This window comes from Eschrichtius robustus, chromosome 1 (genome assembly GCF_028021215.1).
Source record: "Eschrichtius robustus isolate mEscRob2 chromosome 1, mEscRob2.pri, whole genome shotgun sequence".
NCBI classification, from domain to species: domain Eukaryota; kingdom Metazoa; phylum Chordata; class Mammalia; order Artiodactyla; family Eschrichtiidae; genus Eschrichtius; species Eschrichtius robustus.
The window spans coordinates 163,887,749-163,908,350 of NC_090824.1; the positions used below are offsets into that span (position 1 = coordinate 163,887,749).

Below are 20,602 nucleotides of genomic sequence, written 5' to 3' on the forward strand. Positions count from 1 at the left end.
ACTCCAGTCTGATATATATCCAACTGCCCCCTTGACCCTCCACTTGGATATCCTTAGATAATTTACTAGGCAAGTCCAAACAAGCAGAAACCTTGATTCCCTCCCTCAACACACCTGCACATCTCCAAGACTTTCCCTTCTCAGTAAATGGCAACATCTTCGATGAGGTTGTTAGACAAAAACCGAGGAGTCATCCTTCCTTCCTTTGCTTCCCTTGCTCCCAGCTGCATCCAGTCCATCAGCAAGTCCTGGCAGCTCTGCCCCACATCACATCCCAGACCTGCCCTGCTGCCCTTTTTCTTTTTTTTGCTATGAGCCACACTTGTCTCTCACCTGGACACCACAATCACCTCCTCTCTGTTCTCCCTGCCACCATTGCTGCCCCTACCCATCCTTCACACACAGGCTGGAGTAGCCCTTTATTTATTTATTTTTTAAAAATTATTTAATTTTTTTTTTTTTTTTTTGGCCACGTGGCATGTGGGATCTTTTTTTTTTTTTTTTAATTTATTTATTTTTGGCTGCATTGGGTCTTCATTGCTGTGTGCGACTTTCTCTAGTTGTGGTGAGCGGGGGCTACTCTTCGGTGCAGTGCGTGGGCTTCTCATTGCGGTAGCTTCTCTTGTTGCAGAGCATGGGCTCTAGGCATGTGGGCTTCAGTAGTTGTGGCACGCAGGCTCAGTAGTTGTGGCTCGTGGGTTCTAGAGCACAGGCTCAGTAGTTGTGGCACATGGGCTTAGTTGCTCCATGGCATGTGGGATCTTCCTGGACCAGGGCTCGAACCCGTGTCCCCTGCATTGGCAGGCGGATTCTTATCCACTGCGCCACCAGAGAAGCCCAGCATGTGAGATCTTAATTCCCCAGCTAGGGATCGAACCTGCGCCCCTGCATTGGAAGCGCAGAGTCTTAACCACTGGACAGACAGGGAAGTCCCCTGGAGTGGCCCTTTAAAAACCCAAGTCAGATCATGCCTCTGCCTGCTGAGGTCCACTGCTTACCCTGCCTTGTCCATCTGCCCTCCACCTCCCCCATCTCTATCCCTATTCCATAGCACAGTCTGGAACATAGTATGTACTATAATTATTTATTGAATGAATAAACGAATGGCTCCAGGCTTCCCCACGTGCCCTGAACTAAACACACCATCGAATGCCCCAGTTCCTTTCTTTCTGGCAACTCCCATGGCTTCATTAAACGTTCAGGCTTGGAGTTACATCTGCTTCTGGTCCTTTGCACGAACAGAGGTAATTCTTTGAACCTCTCTGACCTTCTGCTCTCCTGGAACATGGAGACGACCACTTCTTTCCTAGAAGGTTGTAAGTGATGAGTGTGAGGGGCTTAGCTGGGTGCCTGGATGTGGGAGGCACTTGACACAGGGGAGCATTATCAGGCCCAAAGGAAGGGCTGGGGGTCCTTCCACAGAGCTGGGCTGATGCTGAGGTTCAGAGAGGCTCAGCCAAGTACAGACTCTGGTCCTCACCCCACCCTGCTGTCTCTTCCCCTGGGGTCCCTAGTCCTCACTGTGACCTGCTCACTCCCAGGTGGAGGGGGTACGCCCCAAGTGCCCGTGCTAGCCTGACCAGCTCTGCTTGTTTGACATCTTTCCCGTTTGCAGACTGAGGCTCCTCTACTGATCCGGCCCTACTTGGCAGACATGACACTCTCTGAAATCCACGTTGCCATGACCAGAGGCTATGCCACCATTGCCGGCAGCCTGCTGGACACCTACATCTCCTTTGGGGTATGTAGAGCCCTCCTTCTGCTTGCTGAAAACCAAGAACCTGAAACCCACCTTTGTGGGAGCCCCACACAGCTCCTGGCCAGAGCGACATGGGGTCTTCTCTCGTGGGCTATGTCCTAAACCAGGGCTGCTGTGATGGTGGGAGAAGCTTCACCTGAGTAAGGCAGGCCAGGTGGGCTGGACAATTTGGGCTTCTCACGTGGCCAGTGGGAGCAAAGGTTTCCAGTGTTCTGCTTACTGAGGCAAAGTGCTAAGTGTTTTAATATCCCCATTTCAAGGATGAGGAAATTGAGACTCAGAGAGTAAGTGAGATGCCCAAAGCCAGGATTTGAGCCCAGACCTGTCTGACTCCAAAACTCAGACACACAGTCCCCCACCTAGGCCATCCCTGGAGCTTTGTCCTACTCTTCCTGCACCCCGTCCTCTCACCTCCTCTCCTTTACACACTCTCTGGGCACAAGTCCTTCCTCTACTCCTAAATTATTACTTGTGCAGCTTTCTGAGCACAGTACATTTCTAAATCAAATTCCAGTGGTATGAATCGGGCCCTTAAACCAATCACAACACTAGTGCATGGCAAGCAGAGATCAATCTTCAATGTGTCGCCTACAAAGTGCCTGGTAATAATGCATTACATTTGTGTAAAACACTGTACTTGTTTGTGTTTTCACATGCAAGTCTTTCAAGATCTTATTTTTTTCCCCTTAAATATTGAAGAAATTCTTGCTTCTTACAGAAGTGAATAAAGTAAAAAAAAACTTCACTCCCACTTCCCATGGATAGCTGCTCTTACTAGATGAGAACAGCGGTGCTGAAAGTGTCCTCAGTGGGCCAGCAGAAACAGCTTCACCTGGGAACTTGTTAGAAATACAAATTCTTGGGCCCCTCTGTAGACCTGCTGAATCAGGAATGCTGGGGATGGGGCCCAGTGTCCCGTATTGTAACAAGCCTTCCAGGTGATTCTGATACTCGCTCAATTTGGGAACCACTGACTTAAAATATGTCATTCCAGATATTTCTGTGTAAAAAGTCATTTAAGTACATATAACTGAATATACATATACTTGCTTTTTTTTTTACCAAAGATGAGGTAATTCTATTCACACTTTTCTGCAACTTGCCTTTTTCTTATAAAATTCTGAGTGTGACATGAAATCCGAAAGTGTAAAGCAAAAAGTTGACAGAGCTAACTAATAAAAATGAAAAACCTCTGAAAGGTAAAAATATCACAATTTTTTAAAAGTTTAATGATTGATCAGGAAAGAAAAGTTCATAAATTATAAATAGATATTCAAGCTCACTGATAAATTAAAACAATAATAACTTATGTTTCTTCTCAAGGATATGCAAAATTTTACACGCCTCTAAACGGGAAGGCTGCGGGGTATTCATATACTCTTTTTTTTTTTTTTTTTGGCTGCGTTGGGTCTTTGTTACTGTGCGCAGCCTTTTCTCTGGTTGTGGCGAGTGGGGGCTACTCTTCATTGCAGTGCACTGGCTTCTCATTGCAGTGGCTTCTCTTGTTGCAGAGCACGGGCTCTAGGCACGCGGGCTTCAGTAGTTGCGGCCCTCGGGATCAGTAGTTGTGGCTCGTGGGCTCTAGAGCGCAGGCTCAGTAGTTGTGACGCATGGGCTTAGTTGCTCCGTGGCATGTGGGATCTTCCCAGACCAGGGCTCGAACCCGTGTCCCCTGCATTGGCAGGCAGATTCTTAACCACTGCGCCACCAAGGAAGCCCCATATACTCTTTATGGGACTGTAATTTGCTCTAACCTTTTTGGAAAACACCTATCAGTCAATTTAAAAATACTCCTCTTTGATCCAGTTAGGAATATTATGATACAGAAATATTTTCACAAGTGGTCAAAAGATGCAAAATTCCAACATTATTTGTAATAGCAAAAAACCCAAGAAACATAAATGTAGAGCAGTAAGGGAATGAGCTGGGTAAGTTCATCCGTGCAATGCACGGTCACTCAGCCCCTAGGATGAGGTGGGCCTCCGTGCGCTGGTTTGGAGAAGAGCAGCCTGCCTCTCCCAGTGCCCGGGCTCTCCTGATGCTGTGTGTGAATGGGTCGGGGGATGAAAGAATGACCAGCTGGTCTCAAATTCCACCTGTCTTTCTCATCTCTGTCCTTGAGGATGGCCAAGGGGATGAGGTAACCTGCCCCTCAGTCCCTCCTTCCCTCAGGACACCTGGGCCACACCAGGAGGCTCAGCTCCGCATACCCACAGAGCTGTCTGGGCAGGATAGCTGCTGCCTCGTGACTTTTCAAGAAGGCCCCTTGCACTCTGAGGCTTTGTCTTCTCCGCCCGGCACCCTCCACCTAGAATTTTAGAGGTCATCTGGTTTGCACCTTTTCTCACCAAAGCCTAGGAAGGGCCCATCAGAGCTGATGCATGCCATCCCCCTCCCCCATACCTCACCACCAATTGATTTTGGAAGGAATTTGATATTTCAAAAATGAAAACTTGAAACTTTGTTCCTGAAACTTTTTTCATGGTGGCGTATTGGGAGAGGGGTTGCCCTGCTATCTTTGGGACTTAGAGCCTTTGAATGTCTTAACCTTGCTTTGGGTCCCACAAGCCAGTTAAAAAAATGGTATTCTTTCTATCGCATAAGCGTCGTTGCCATTACTTAAGACTAAAGTACTGGAAGAACTCTCTCCCTTTTCCACAATCGCCTTACAGCTCAGCCTCCTTTCCTTCCCTGTCTCAGGCCAGAGTCCAGGCCCAGCCCCAGGCAGGCGGGCCTTCCCACTGAAGGGGCCTGGTGCCCACTTCCCTTTAGCTCTACAGAATGTGCCGAGGCCACCAGGATCAGCCAAGTGGCCGCGGGTCTCCATCCACAGCCTCTGGTACGGAAGCCCCAGGCTACCACCGTAGCTGGCCTGGTGTAAGGCACCTAGTCCACCTTCCTTCCCTCCTCCCCTCCCGCCTCTGGATCTGCCCCCAGCCTGGTCACAGAGAAGCTCTCTTCTGCCCCCGCCTGGCTCTTGGCCGCCACTACAGCAGCCCCCAGGCTTCCTCACACAGCCCTGCCTTCCCACCCTCTCCCCTCTCTCCTTTCATGCCCTCTTCCAGGCAGTTCCTCACTGTATCTTGGGCTCTGCCCTTAGCCCCTGAATTCCAAAGAGAATCCCCCCTTTCTCTCTCCTCCCTTCTCTTTGATGCTCAGCTTCTGGCTGCCTCTTCCCTGCACCCCTCCTATTGCTAAAATCTGGATATTTCTAGACCTGTGCTGTCCAGCACAGCAGCCACTAGTCACACATGGCTATTAAGCCCTTGAAATGTGGTCGGTCTGAAATGAGATCTGCTGTGACACTTAGTATGGAAAAATGAATTAATATATTTTATTGATGTTTTACATTGATTACAGGGGTAGAAAGATAATATGTTAGGTATATTGGGTTAAATTAAATACATTAATGAAATTAATTTCATCTGTTTCTTTTTACTTTTTTAATTGGCTGCTAGAAAACTTAAATCACAGTTGTGCTATATTTGTATCAGACGACACTGGTCTAGACTTTCTCCCTGGTCTGAGGTTCCAAGTGTCACTTGACTGAATCCTTTCACTGTGACCTCCACATACATGTCCCTTTTCAGTGTGTTTCCCAAAAGCTCTAAGGTAGGCACGAGCTCTCTCTGCTAAAACCCCAGAAACTGGCTTCCCTACCCACCCCTTTGGTTCAGGATCATTGTGAGAAGAGATCCAGATGTGTGCCTCGGGCTGTGAACACAGGATGGGTTGAGGGGATGGCCACTGATGTTTCTCAATCAACTGTGCAAGAGTGGGAGCCCCTGGGACAGGGTCTGGGAGGCCCAAGCAGGGCCAAGTAAGAGTCAACCACATGCTTAGTTTCTACATCTGTAAAATGGGTGGAATTACTGCCCACCTCACAGCAGTCTAAGAATTAAATGCCATAATAAACAGAAAACACCTGGCAAGGGACTTCCCTGGTGGTACAGTTGTTACGACTTTGCCTTCCAATGCAGGGGGTGCGAGTTCGATCCCTGGTCCGGGAGATAGGATCCCACATGCCTCACGACCAAAAAACCAAAACATAAAACAGAAGCAATATTGTAACAAATTCAATAAAGACTTTAAAAATGGTCCACATCAAAAAAAATCTTAAAAACAAAAAACAATAAAACACCTGACATGGTGTTGAAAAAGTGGTCGTTCTTTCTCTGACATATTAGGGTCAGAAGTCCAGCCTTCTAAAACTGGCCCATTTTATGCTTTGCAGTGTCCGGATTTATTTCCTTTCTCAGTAAAGACCTTTTTGAAAGTTCAAATGGATGGCTCCTATCCTCTATCCCTCTTCGCATAGGACACCTTTGGGTAGAGGAAGGAGGGCCTTGGGCAGGAGTGGGCCCTGTCATGCTGGGACAGAAGGCATTCCTGACCTGGTGTCTGGAGGCAGCGCTGGGGAATGTCATGGCCCTGAGGCATAACTGGCAGCAGGGAGGCCACGTGTGGGCTGACCCAGTGCCCCCGGGATCCCTGCCAGTGCAGGACTCAGCCCTTTCCAAGATGAGCAGGAAATGACTGCCTGGGGCATTTGAGGCAGTGGCCACGACTGGCCCATTCAAAGGGCAGTGTCCAGGAATGTGCAGGGTGTGCGCCCCACTGAGACTCAAGTTGACAAACCAGAAGTAGCCTCCCAGCTGGAGGAAGGGGGAGGGTCCTGGCTGGTGGAGGGAAAAATCCCAACATTCCAGATGTGGTATTGTGCCCGCTGGAGCTGGGCGGCCGAGGAGGAGGCCAGCAAAGTCCCAAAGCTTGTCCTGGAAAGTCCAGATAGGACACCTGCCTGAGGCTGGCTATTTCCATGAGGAGCAAGACCTGCACACCCAGTGCCTGTGATGGGGGCACGTGGGAGGTGGGTGCTGGAGCTGGTACACATCTTAAGGGGTTCCTGCTTTCCGCTGAAAGGAAACAAAGGGGCTTTAAAAGAAGAAGGAGGAGGATATTACAAGGGTTTCAGAGCCTCAGAGGGTCTCTGAGGCCTGGTTCCTCATCAGTAGTTCCTGGTACTTCCATGGGCTTCTTTGGCCCTCTGCTTTATTCACCTGAACATGTAGCTTAAACTTACCTCCCCTCCTTTTGTTCCTTTTTATTTAAAATTTTAAAGCTGCAGTTGATTTATTACAAACTTTAAGAAGAAGTCTATTTTACTTTTCTGCTTATAAAAACAGTATATATCATGTGGACATTTAGAAATACACAGAAAAGCTGAAAGAAAAGAAAATCACTCTGGCCCCACTAGCCAGGGACAGACAGTTGGTTGACATTTCGGTGTATTTCTTTCTGATCTTCCTTTTATGCATAGTTGTGGAGTTTGTTTTTTCCCCTATCATTGTGGTTATGCTCTATATGCAAGTATGCGGGCATTTCTCCACATCATTGTGAAGCCTTGGTAACCATTGTTTTTGATGGCAGCTTGACAATGCATAGCCATCCCCCCATTGTCAGATGTTTGGGTTGGTTCTAATTCTCCCATTTGGTAAATAACACAGTGGTGAAGAAGTGTTCCACCTCTGTGAAGAGAACAGGGAAGCAAAGGGTTTGGGACCACAGTGAGGATGAAAATTCAGGAAGGGAGAATCCTGGGGGCTCTGGTAGCTCCATCATCTTGCTGTGAGGGCTTCTATAGCGTGGCTCCAGGAGACCGACCCAGGGTCAAAGGGTGGGTGTTGTATGTTGTAGGGGCAGATTTCCTTCGAAACAGCTCTCTGACCACAGGAGTAGAGGTGATGGGCTGCCCTGAGGTGGTGAGTTCCCTGCCACAGTAAGTGACAGGAAGGATCCTCTAGAGGGAAGACTTTCCTATACTACGAGGTCAAATTAGGTCACATCTTGGATCCATTCCAACTCAGGTTCTGTGAGCTTTGTCTGAAACCATCACAAATCCCTCAGCCAATGATGAACCAGCCCTCAGATCAGTGGTCAAAGAAAGACAGCCTAGAAGGGAAGGAAGAACCTTGAACTTGGAGCCGAAAGACAGGACGTGTCTAATTCCTTCCCTTCCTTTATTTTGGGCAAGTCATATTTAACCCTTTGGAGCCTCAGTTTCGTTGTCTGTCAAGTGGGATAACAGTACTTGCCCTGCCTAACTTCCTGAAGTCCTGGGGGAGGTGTGGGAATAGAAGGTTCTGTGCATACAGCCTGTGACCCTCTACACATAAAATGTATTACTATCATCTGTGACAGTGACAGCAGTACCGATGATGGTGATATACCAGCGGGGTAGAGTACCATGTCCCCCTGCTGCCCTGGGCCACACTTCTTGGCCTCCACATTTCCTGACATCTCTCTATAACCCTCATTCTCACTCTTGCAGATCGATGCTGCCTCCTTAATTGCTGCCTCTGTGATGGCTGCCCCTTGTGCCTTAGCCCTCTACCCGGAGGTGGAGGAGTCCAAGTTCAGGAGTGAGGAAGGAGTGAAACTGACCTACAGGTGAGCACAGCAGAAGGGTCTGCAGAGAGGGGAGTGGGGGGAGGGGCGGAGACAGGAGCAGAGGTGGGGGCAGCAGCAGGTCCTATTTTCTCTGCCCATCTCCGTCTTTCACCAAGCCCAGCCCACCTCCCCTCTCTCACTGCCCTGGTCGCAGCTTCACTTGTGAAGATACAGACTCCAGTTCTCGCATCTTATTTTCCAGTCTCTGACCATCAGGAAACACGGACTAGTCAAGGCATGGGCAAGTGACCTGGTTCTTGGGGATGTGCCTGGTGTGTGTGTGTGTGTGTGTTGAGGAGGGTCATGAAAAGGTTCCACACCACTTTCTCTACATGCCTTGAGGTCTGATCCCCAGTGTCAATCGCATTGACATGTTGAGCACCGTCCTTGATTTCACTCACCTCCTAACATCTCTTTATCATAGTCTTAGCAATCTTTGTGTAACATTTAATTCTTAAAAAGTGTTGAAAGACACGACTTTTGACAAATGTGCTTGTGGATACAACGGGCATCCCCAAACGCACAACTTCCTGAAGGTCTAGAGCAGCACTGCCCTAGAGAAATATGAGTCACATCTATAATTAAAATTTTCTAGTAGTCAGCTTTTAAAAAGTAAAAAGAAGCAGGTGATTTCAATAAAATGTTTTATTTAACTAAATATATCCAAAGTATTGTCATTTTAACATGTAATCAATATAAAAATTATTAATAAGGTATTTCATATTCTTTCTTTTTTTTGGACTCAATCTCTGAAATCTGGTGTGTATATTTGCAACACATTTCAATTCAGATCAGCCTCCTTTTCAAGTGCTCAAAAGTCACACGTGGCTAGTGGTTTCTGTCTTGGACAGCATCTGTGCTAGGAGTCTGGGTCTTATCCTAGTGCTTGGGCCAGCCCCTTTCTCTCTCTGGTCTCAGAGGGAAAACAAGGACCACTGGCTCTGAAATGCTCTGTCCAAGGTTCTTCTTTGAGCCTGTAGGGTGGGGAGCCCTGCTGTTTGTGGAGATAGGACAATAATGATGGCTCTTGATCCCATCAACAGAGATGCTCAAAACCTCTTAGAAGCAGCTAACAGTGGGGCCGCCATGTCCGTGAGGGTCGTGACCAACATCGCAGCCAACCTGATTGCTTTCCTGGCTGTGCTGGCCTTCATCAACGCTGCCCTCTCCTGGCTGGGAGACATGATGGACGTCCAAGGGCTCAGCTTCCAGGTACAGTTCCGGCCACCCACACAGCCTGTGGAGGGGGTGGTCCTGGCCGGTGGGTGATGGTGGATGGACACCCACAGAGCCCAGGCCAACCCCCGTCCCAGCCACTCCTCTTGCCTCATGCCTAGGCTCATCTGCTCCTACAACCTGCGGTCAGTGGCCTTCTTGATGGGTGTGGCCTGGGAGGGCTGCCCGGTGGTGGCTGAGCTGCTGGGAATGAAGCTGTTTCTGAACAACGGGCGCCGAGGAGTGGGCCGGTTCCAGGAAGCAGTAGATCTCTGTGAGCGTCCCCGTCCCCACCCTGGGGCAGGGCGTGATGCAGCGGCTCCCCTGTGGGCCCGGCTGAGACACACTGTGGGGCTGCTCAACCTCCCACATCCCGTTGCCCTGGGCAACAAGTCAGCTTCAGAGGCCATCTTTCTCAAGGCCTCTTAGGAGGCTGAGGTTGAGAGAGAGCCCCGTTGGAGGTATCTGAGCTCCAGCTGTAGACAGGCCACCATCCTGTGCTGCCCTGGGCCAGCCGCTGCACCTTGCCTCTTCTGTTGGAAAACAAGTGTAGAACCTGCCACGCCTACCCCGAAGGAATGGATGTGAGCATCTAATGAGCTAAGAGAGTAAAACAGGGAGACCTCACCACCACATTCATCTTCAATATATTGGATTCAGTTCAGGGGTTAGTTTCTTCTGTTAAGACTTATTTATTTATCTATCTATCTATCTATTTATTTATTTAGTTGCAGCACATGGGATCTTCGTTGCCCCGTGCGGGATCTTCGTTGCAGCATGCGGGATCTTTTTCTTTAGTTGCAGCATGTGGGATCTTTTAGTTGCGGCATGTGAATTAGCATACAAAGTCTTAGTTGAGGCATGTGGGATCTAGTTCACCGACCAGGGATCAAACCGGGCCCCCTGCATTGGGAGTGCGGAGTCTTAGCCGCTGGACCACCAGGGAAGTCCCTGTTAAGACATTAAAAAAAAGAAGAAAACTATCAAACTTTCTAAAATGAAACTCTCTAAAAGAATAACAGCTGTATGTAACATGATTGAGAATGACAAAATTACCCATCATCTTATCATCCCAAAATTACAGCTATTATAATATAATTATAATTAACTATAATAAATATAATAATATAATATATAATTCCATTATTTGGCTATTACACACAATGCTGAAATGAATAGCTTTTTGCACAGAACTTCTCCCTCCTCTCCGAGCATTTCCTCAGGAGCTTTCCCAGATGTGGGATGACTGAATCACATGGCACAAATCCTTGTGTGGTTGCTGCCAGTATCTTTCCCAAGGGGTTGTAACAACTGAAACCGCCCCAGCTGTGCCTGTGAGCATTGATTTTACCACACGCTGAACAGGGCTGAGTAGCCTCTTAAAAAAAAAAAAAAGTTTTGTTACTTTAAGGGGCAAATAATAGTTCATTGTTTTCACTTGTTACTGGGTTACTAGGAACTTTTAACATAAAATTTTTTTCTTGCCTTTTAAATTATTTTTTTAATTGTAAAGGAATGTACTCTTTAGTTTAAAAAAAAAAAAGTTTGTATGGAGTAAAAAGCCCAGGTTTCCCCTCACTCCTCATTTTCAGCTCCAGTATCACTCCCTTCTCTAGAGATAGTGGGTGGTATGTGCCTTCAGGATCTTTTTAAATGAACTTCATTCCTTCAGCAGGTATTTGTTAAGACCTCTGAAGTTCCAGGCCCTCTGCTGGGTACCAGGGATAAAAAGGGGAATTCGACAGACATGGTCCCTGGTGACATGGAACTTACACCTAGTGTTTGACACGAGCAAAACGCAAGAAAGCAAAGGAATAAAAAATTTTAAAACCACAATTTGTGGTAAGTTCTATGACGGAAACAATAAGAGGAAACAGGGAGGGGGTCTTCCTTGACTGGGCTGGTCAGAAAAGGCCTCCCTGAGATGTGGTTATTAGGCCAAGACTTGCAGGGAGGAGGAGGGGCCAGGAGAAATTGGGAAGAGCATTTCAGGCAAAGAAAGAGGCACATGCAAAGGCCTTGAGGTTGAAAAGCACTTGTTTGGAGAACTGAGAGGAGAGCAGCGAGGTTAGAACAGGTGGTAATTGTAATAGAGAGTGACACAGGCTGAGGAGCAGTAGGAAGTTACTGAAGATTTGACTTTTGACATTTTAAGATTACTTGGGCAGCTTGGGAGGGTGATTGTAGGTGAGTAAGCAGAATGCAGGTACCTTAATATTTTTTCATCAATTTGTATAAACTCTGTATGTTATAAAGATATTAACCCTTTTCTGTTACATTTTCTACATATATTTTTCCTAGTCTTTTTTTCTCCCCTTCATTCTGTATTCAGGGATTTTTTAAACACAAAATTTACACCAAATCTTTGCATTTCTTCTATAATATCTAAATTTAGAAAGTTATCTCCATTCCAAAAATCTGGCAAGGGTTAAATTCCTGAAACAATATGGTGAAGTAGTTAAAATCATGCGCTTTGGAGTCAGACAAAACTGAGTTCCAATTCTGACACAGCTGCATTTTTGCTGTGTGAACTTCCTCAGCCACTTCTGTGAGCCTCAGTTTGCTGCTCTCCAAAATGAGAGTAATAATATTATTTTGTAACAATAATAATTATTCTATATTTCTTATTATTTGATGTTTAAAATATTCATATTTATCTGCTTCAGTGATTTAGAATTAATTTTTTATATGGTGTGAGGTATGGGTCTAAGCCAATCTTTTTTTACAAATTGTTCCATTTTGGCTCTTAGCACTTCTAAGAAATTACACAACCGTTCAGAGCAAAAGGGAAGGAGAATTACCTTGCTTAAATACCTCCTCTGTGCCTGGTACTTCCTGTACATTAGATGATCTTTATGACAGTCTTTCCAGGCAGCTACTATTATTCCCACATTCCTGATGGAGAAACTAAAACTTAGGAGGCTATCGACTTGCTCAACCTGAAATAGGCCATGACAAGCCTGGAACCCAAGCTGACTGGGCTCCAAATCCCTCCCTCTCTTCAATGGGCCACCATCCTGCTCTTTGGGCATGACAGCACCTCAAAGGACCTCAGCCTGAGCTCATTCTCCGTAAACAAATGTGCGGGGCTGCAGCATGTCGGGAAGGGCCGTTCGCCCACTGCTCCTGGGTACAGAGCTTAGTAGGGCCAAAGTGAGAGGACTGGGCCAGCCTGAATCATACCCGGAAAGGCTGGTAATTAAGGAGATTCAAGGGCAGATGAGAAGGGGGCTATGTTTGTGAGGTGGTGCAGCTTGAGTTGACTTAGAGGTAGGTGTGCATGGCTGGGAAAGGGCAGCACCGAGCGCTTCAAAGGTCAAAGGCACATAGGCAGTGGGTGAAATTAAGGCCAGGGTACGGGGTGGTTTGAGCAAGATCCCATCCCATCTGAGGGAAGCCCCTCCCCGCTCATCTTCTGTCTTCTCAGGTCAGAGCAGAAATACGACGTTTGCCCTCTGTGGATTTGCCAACTTCAGCTCCATTGGGATCATGCTGGGAGGCCTGAGTGAGTCCTATAGGGGCCTCTCGGCATCCTGGAGAGTTGGGGTTGGACACTAGTCCTGGCCCTGAGACACTTCTTGGGGATCTGTGGGTCTCAGTTCTCCCATTAGTCTAAGGCAGAGCCTGAACAAGGCGGCCGTAGAGCTTCCTCCCAGCCCCGGCATTTCATGATTTCTCTGCTGCTGGGGTAGCCCAGGAGGTTAGCACCTTGGCCTTGTAGGCCAAGCCTGGCTCAGGGCTCTGGGGAGGGTCGGGAGGTGCAGTGGTGACCTGCCCCCTGAGGCTTTAGTTCCTGTACCCACAAGGGACAGGCAAGCCTGGTGGGGCCTAGGGAAGAAGGCTCTGCACAGCTCTCAGCTCTTTACAAAAAACATTTCCACCCCCTGCAGTTCCCTGCCTGGTGGTGTAACCATCCCGTTTTGCTGAGTCTTGCAAAAGTGAATGATGGCCCAAGTCACTCAGCTAATAAGTGGCTGAACCTGTGTTTAATCCCAGGTCTGCCTGACTCCAAACTCACGTTCTTTTCCTACACTTGCCACTGATGGCATGTGGGGAGGTGTGGAGTGCTACCTAGGGGCCCGAGTCAGGCCAAGGAGGACTCCCAAACTCAAAAGCATCAGGAGGACAGCGTCTGTCCCTCTGGCCACCCAGAAGAGAAAGGGGTGTCAGCAGATGCCGCCGGAGGCAAGATATAGGCAGAGAGGCATGCTGAGTCCTGGCCCTGAGCACTCCCGTCCTCTTGCAGCCTCCATGGCCCCCCAGCAGAAGAGCAACTTCTCCCAGATCATGCTCCGGGTGCTCTGCACAGGGGCCTGTGTGTCTCTGGTGAATGCCTGCGTGGCAGGTGAGTGCAGGCCTGGTGGGCTCAGGACTCAGAGCCCTGATTCTCCAGCTGGCCCTGGTCCAGGGCCAGGCACTGGGGCTCTGGCCTCTCTGGAAGTCCTTGGGTGGGGTTGGAGGGTAGTGAGGGGCTGGGCCCTGCCCACCAGCTGCTTTCCCTGCACAGGGATCCTCTACATGCCCGGGGGGCTGAGGTCGACTGTGAGTCCCTCCTGAACACGACCCTCAGCAGCAGCAGTTTTGAGGTGCACCAGTGCTGCCGCCAGGCCTTCCAGAGGTGAGAACCTGGGCCGTGGGGCGGAGGGACCCTGACAGTGACGGGGTGCAGGAGGCCCGATTTCCCGGCGGAGGCCTTTGGCACCAGGGCAAGGGGTAGAAATGTCATGGCTGTGGCTGATGTGACCAAGGGAGGAGGAAGTGGGGCTTGAGGACCAAACTTAGAGATGAAGTTTGGACCAGAGACATGGAGCAACTTCCCCAAAGTTGCACAGCCTTTAGTGGCCAGCAGAGCCAGGCCTAGAGCTCAGACTGCAGCCTTTGCTTCTTTTCAGCACCGACCCGGAGTTCACCCTAGAGGCCCTGGACAACTGCTGTTGATTTTATAATCACACGATCTGTGCATAGCGGGGACAGAACATCTCTGTGCCTTCTGGAGGCTCTTCTTCCCCAGGAAGCAGCTGTCCCTATCTCTCTCTCTCTCCAGGCCCACCCCCTTGGGGAAGCCGCAGGGCTTAGACCCACCTCAGTCACAAATTGGGAAGGGTGACAGGATGAGTGGGCAGAGTGAGTACATAAGTAAATGAGGGGTGCCCCACTCGTCACCACCTTTCTGCTGTCCCATTTCCTACCTCCCCAAGTGTGAATTCTCAGGGTCACCTCTGCCTCTTCTCTCCTCTCTATATCCAAACAGCTCCCTGCTCTTCCCTATCCCCCCTGCCCTGGGTCTCCCCCATTCGCTCTTCCTTTCTGCTCCAGGGCCCTCAGCCCTGGCATTTCAGCTGATTCCTTCCCCCTCCTCTCTGGGCGCTGGAATCTTGCTGTGGTTTAGCCCCTGCCAGGCAGCTTCTCCTGGAGACCCCCTCCTCTATGTTCAGAGACTCCCTGCTGCCTTCCTCCATAGCACTTCCCACACTGGTGTCCTGTGGAACACTGTCCCACAAGGTATGCAGAAGTTTCCATGATCCACTGCGTTTGGGAAACACTAAGCTAAATAAAGTTAGGGGTTTTTTGTTTGTTTGTTGTTTGTTTACTGTGGAGTCATCAGTTTGATGTGGGTATAATAGGAGACATTTTCCAAATTTGGCTATAAGAATCTTTTTGATAGAAGCATCTCTTAGTTGAGCATTCCATGGAAAACAATTTGGGAAATATTGGTTAATGTTCAGACTGCTTTACGCTACATTAACTGTAACACTTGCAAATGTAACACAGCACTGTGTGTCAGTGCACTGTTCTCAGTGCTTCAAACTTTGTAACTCAGTCCCTACAACAACCCTGTGAGTCAGATACTATTATTATCCCTAGTTGAGGAATCAGAGTCCCAGAGAGGTTAAGTAACTTGCCTAAAGTGGCACAGCTGGGAAGAGGAAGAGGCAGGACTTGAATCCCCGCCATCCAGTTCCACAAGCTGTGGTGTTTCATCTCTCTGCTAGCCTGCTAACGTTCAAGGAGTTCGGTTGTGTGACTTGCTCTTACCCCCTCTGCTTGCCTTTTCTCCCCAGCCCAATCCCTCTGCTCCAGTAGGTCAGGTATCTGATGTGTTTTCCCTGCCTGTGAGCCTTTGTTTCTGGAGTTCCTGTCACCCAGCACATCCTGCCCTATGCTCCTCCCACCTCTATCCTCATTTCCCCAGCAGCTTTGGCTGCGGCAAACTGCAGTGCACCTGTCCCTGAGGCCACAGGGCCCCTGTTCCCTCACCCACCTCTGTTGGATCAAGCTTCCCAGCTGGGGCCTGAGGCATAGGCAATATGGAGCCTGGTCAGCAGTTACCCTGCTCGGTCAAGGATTTGGGCTCTACTGGGCGCTGGTCTTGCTCCTTGTGACCCCCACAGGCTGGCCCTGGGTCCCTTACTCAGGGCCCGAGTCCTTGCCCTTAGCTCTGCATAGCAGAGTCTTGGCCTGACTCCCATACCCCATGGCTAGCCTCTTGCCTTGCTCCCTGCAGCCCCCCGCTCAGCTCCTATCCCTGCCCCAACTCCCCTTGAGCTGTCACAGGACACCCTCCTGATGTGGACTGCACAACTGTCTCCTAGTATCGGGTGCCAGCCCCTGCCCTGCCTGTCTGTTAGGGCATGGAGCCACCTAAAGACTCACCCTGCCCTCCTTCCCTGGACCACCTGCCTACTCATCACCTGGCCAGTCTCATTCCCTGGAAGACTGTAAGCCCCTTGGAGACAGGACTCAGAATGCTCCTGTTTTCTGTCATGGTACTCAGCATGATGTTGGGCCTGTGAAAGGTGTTAAATAAATGTTTATGGAATTGAATTGCAACTTCTCTCAGAGGCACCAGCCTGCATGCCATGCTATACATGTACAGATTGCTTTCAGCTCAAGAGCTGTTCTGATTCAGGGGACAGGCACAGAATTAAGGTCTCCTTGGTCTCGAGCAGCAGACTCTCATCCTCTCCTGCACCCACCATGCTCCTTCTTCCTCTTTCGCACCTGCAGAAGCTGGGAGCCCCTTGAGGGTAGGACTGCAAAAATACACTGCTTAGAGAAGGCACTGATGCTAGTACCAGGTGCCTGTGCTTAAATGCATCCTAAGCAGCAGCTTCTGAGTCAGGATTGGCCCAGATGCCTCCACTCACCCCGCCCACAGCCATGACAGGCATTGCTAATCAATCACAGCACTCCTTGCACTGAATCCAGAAGGGGCTTCAGAATCCATAACAGCTCAGTGCTGGATGAGCCCACCACCAAGTAATTCTAGGTGCCTTTTCTAGGTGGCACACTATTTGCCACTCCTGTGCTAAGAAACAGACCCTAAGAACCCAAACTGCCATTGATTTTGTCTCACTGGCCTGTGAAGGTCTAAGGTTTTTGTCAAAGACTAGAAATCAAAGGGGGTTGAAGCAAAGAGGGATCCTTTCAAAGAATGAATCCTGTGTAAGTGGTTTGTCCATTCCGGGTTTATGTATTGTTTATTTATTCAATCAAGGGGTATATATTGAGTACCTACTTTATTACTTGGCTTGGGCCACCATAACAAAGTACCACAGACTGGGCAGCTTAAACAACAGAAATTTATTTTGTCACAGTTTTGGAGGCTGGAAGTCCAAGATTAGGGTGCCAGCATGGTCGGTTTCTGGTGAGGTCTCTCTTCCTGGCTTACAGATGGCCACCCTCTCACTGTGTCCTTATATGGCAAAGAGAGACAGCAGCTCTCTGGTGTTTCTTTTTGTAAAGGCAATAGTCCCACCCATCATGGGAGCACCACCCTCCTGACTTCTTCTAATCCTACTTACATCCCAAAGGCCCCATCTCCAAATACTGTCACATTGGGGATTAGGGCTTTAACATATGAATTTGCGGGGCACACAATTCAGTCTGTAACACCTACTATGTGCTGGACTCTGAGCTAGGCAGGGGGACAGCAGTGAACCAGACTCTGTAATGAGCTAAAGAGCTGGAAATTTCCTTCAAGAAGAGGGTTAACTGGGGAGGGAAGCCCCAACAGAGACTGGATGGAGGTGGCTTCTGGCAAGGATTGCTTGAGAGGAGGGAAGGGGAAAATGACTCCAGCAGGGCTTGTGGGGCACCCGTATGTGGGCTGGTCAATGGATTTTTTGAGGCTCTTAGTAGATAAGAAAGTGAAAATAATGCCAGAATAGGATTATACAAATTGCCATTTAAACTGTCGTATATATTAACACAGAATACACTGTAGTATCAGGTTATCCACTAGATAATGAAAAGATGTTTTTTTTCAACTAAAGCCCAGTTCAATAATTTAAAAAGCCATTTTTATTCATATTTGAATATTTTTATTTCATATTTGAAAGCGCCAAATCCTAGTCACTAGACCACCAGGGATATATCAAATATTTGAATGTGACTGCGTGTTTTTACATAAATTAGTTTTCTTGAAATACGTAGATTCTGTGTTCTTCTATATTTAGTGTAATAATGATCAACATAAAAGATACATTCATCATTTTTAAAAATTTTATTTTATTGAAGTGTAGTTGATTTACAATGTTGTGTTAGTTTCTGGTGTACAGCATAGTGATTCAGCTCTACCTATATATATAATAGTTTGCATTTGCTAATCCCAAACTCCCAATCCATCCCTCCCCTACTCCTCCTCTCCCTTGTTCTCTATGTCTGTGAGTCTGTTTCTGTTTCATAGATAAGTTCATTTGTGTCATATTTTAGATTCCACATACAGGTGATATCATGGTATTTGTGACTTACTTTTTTTTTTTACTCTTTCTGACTTCACTTACTGTGATAATCTCTAGGTCCATCCATGTTGCTGCAAATGGCATTATTTCTTTATATTTTATGGCTGAATAGTATTCCATTGTATATATATGCCACCTCTTCTTTATCCATTCATCTGTTGATGGACATTTAGGTTGTTTCCATGTCTGGCTATTGTAAATAGTGCTGCAGTGAACATAGGGGTACATGTATCTTTTCGAATTATAGTTTTGTCTGGGTTTATGCCCAGGAGTAGAATTGCAGGATCATATGGTGGCTCTATTTTTAGTTTTTTGAGGAACCTCCATACTGTTCTCCATAGTGGTTCCACCAATTTACATCAGCACCAACAGTGTAAGAAGGTTCCCTTTTCTCCACACCCTCTCCAGAATTTGCTGTTTGTAGACTTTTTTAAAAAAATAAATAAATTTATTTATTTATTTATTTTTAGACAAGTCTCTACCTTTACTGGCCAGCAGGCTACTTGAGGGGGATGAAGCGGGAGGAGTGGGTGGCCCCAGTGCCGGGCCGGCCGTGCTTCACAGGCTTGTAGGTGATGGAGAACTCGCCTAGGTAGTGGCCAATCATCTCAGGCTTGATTTCCACCTCGTTGAAAGTCTTGCCCTTGTAGACGCCCACCATGCTGCCCACCATCTCGGGCAGGATGATCATGTCGCGCAGGTGCGTCTTCATCACCTCGGGCTTTTCCACGGGCGGCACCTCCTTCTTGGCCTCGCGCAGCCGCTTCAGCAGCGAGTGCTGCTTCCCCCGGAGGCCGCGGTTGAGCCGCCGCCGCTGCCGCGCGCTGTACAGCTGCATCAGCTGCTCACAGGACATGTCCAGCAGCTGGTCGAGGTCCAAGCCGCGGTAGGTGAACTTGCGGAAGGTCCGCTTCTTCTTCTGCCCCACTTCCGCCATCTTGTCGGCTCTTCAAAACTATTTTATTTTATTTTTATTTTTGACTGTCGGGTCTTCGCTGCTGCACGTGGGCTTTCTCTAGTTGCGGCGAGTGGGGGCTACTCTTTGTTGCGGGGCGCGGGCTTCTCATTGCGGTGGCTTCTCTTGTTGCAGAGCACAGGCTCTAGGTGTACGGGCTTCAGTTGTGTGGCACGTGGGCTCAGTAGTTGTGGCTCGCAGGCTCTGGAGCACAGTCTCAGTAGTTGTAGCGCGCGGGCTTAGTTGCTCCGCAGCATGTGGGATCTTCCCGGACCAGGGCTCGAACCCGTGTCGCCTGCATTGGCAGGTGGATTCTTAACCACTGCGCCACCAGGGAAGCCTGTTCATAGACTTTTTAATGATGGCCATTCTGACCGGTGTGTGGTGGTACTTCATTGTCGTTTTGATTTGCATTTCTCTAATAATTAGTGATGCTGAGCATCTTTTCATGTGCCTATCGGCCATCTGTATTTATCATTTTGAATTAAGCCCTGGCGGGATGGCCTGGTCATGGACTCCTTTCAGTCACATGGCTATATGAATGACCTCATTTGGAGAGATTAGTAAAAGTCTACATTGGAAGCCCTTTCTGGATTGGAGACTCCTGTCCCCCTCCTGCTGCCCTCTGCTGCCCCCTGCATGTGTCTGACCACGAGCAAAAGGAATTGAAAGGGCTTCACTCATGGAAAGGGCTGGATGCCCAGAGCATGGTGAGAGCAGGGCTGGCTCTTTCCCAGGCAGGGCTGGCTGTGGCTGCCCATGGAGCTGACCACAGACAGGTTCAGAGCAGCCAGAGATGCTGCCCCTGGGGGCACTGCAGAGGGGCTGTCCTGCCAGGGGGATGGGGGGAGGTAAGAACAGTATGCCCTGTAGGGAAGGTCACTGTCATGAGCTCAGTGGGATGAGGCCCAGACAGGAGCCCATTGGTGGGTCCGGGCTTCACTCTGATGTCTGGGAGTGAGGGGTGCATGCAGAGTGGGTGTGGAGAAGGGAGCAGCCTGGAACACCAGAGCCTGCGTTAGGCCACGCCCAGTGGGGTCCACTCTGTGCTGAAGACCATTTCCCCCCCAATTCGTCCTGGACCAATACTTGTATAAAGGACAATACAAGTGAATTACTGGGATAATAATAATAATAATAAAGGCATCTTTATTGTTACATTCAACACACGTAAGATAACTCTGTCAAATTGCTGTGCAGTTTCTGAATGTCACTTTCAATATCGATACTTACATTATTATAGATCTAGAAGCAGATGTGGACCACACCAGTCCATGCTGTGAATAGCTCTGTCCTATAGCATTTTCTGTTAATGAAAACTCTTCAGAGAATTGTTTCCTCAGATGATTTGTCCTGCATTTCAGATTCTCTAAGGGGAATTGGGAAAAGGCCATGGAACTCTGGTTGGAATCCATGAAACCTGCCTTTCATATGAGAGAATGCATGCAAAATTGCAAGGACAATAGCAGAATTCCAAAT

General features: G+C 48.4%; 1 protein-coding gene and 1 pseudogene across 1 annotated transcript in view; one reads left to right on the forward strand and one right to left on the reverse strand.

Annotated features, from left to right (window-relative positions):
* Window positions 1-14,389, forward strand: part of SLC28A1 (solute carrier family 28 member 1) — a 42,910-nt gene extending 28,521 nt beyond the window's left edge. The window contains 6 exon segments of the mRNA XM_068537810.1: window positions 1,616-1,745; window positions 12,852-12,929; window positions 13,671-13,769; window positions 13,932-13,946; window positions 13,949-14,042; window positions 14,317-14,389. Of these exon segments, the coding sequence (XP_068393911.1) occupies window positions 1,616-1,745; window positions 12,852-12,929; window positions 13,671-13,769; window positions 13,932-13,946; window positions 13,949-14,042; window positions 14,317-14,389 (489 nt within the window).
* A 4,260-nt stretch (window positions 14,390-18,649) lies between these two features.
* Window positions 18,650-19,110, reverse strand: LOC137760921 (small ribosomal subunit protein uS19 pseudogene; annotated as a pseudogene).
* Between the last annotated feature and the right edge of the window lie 1,492 nt (window positions 19,111-20,602).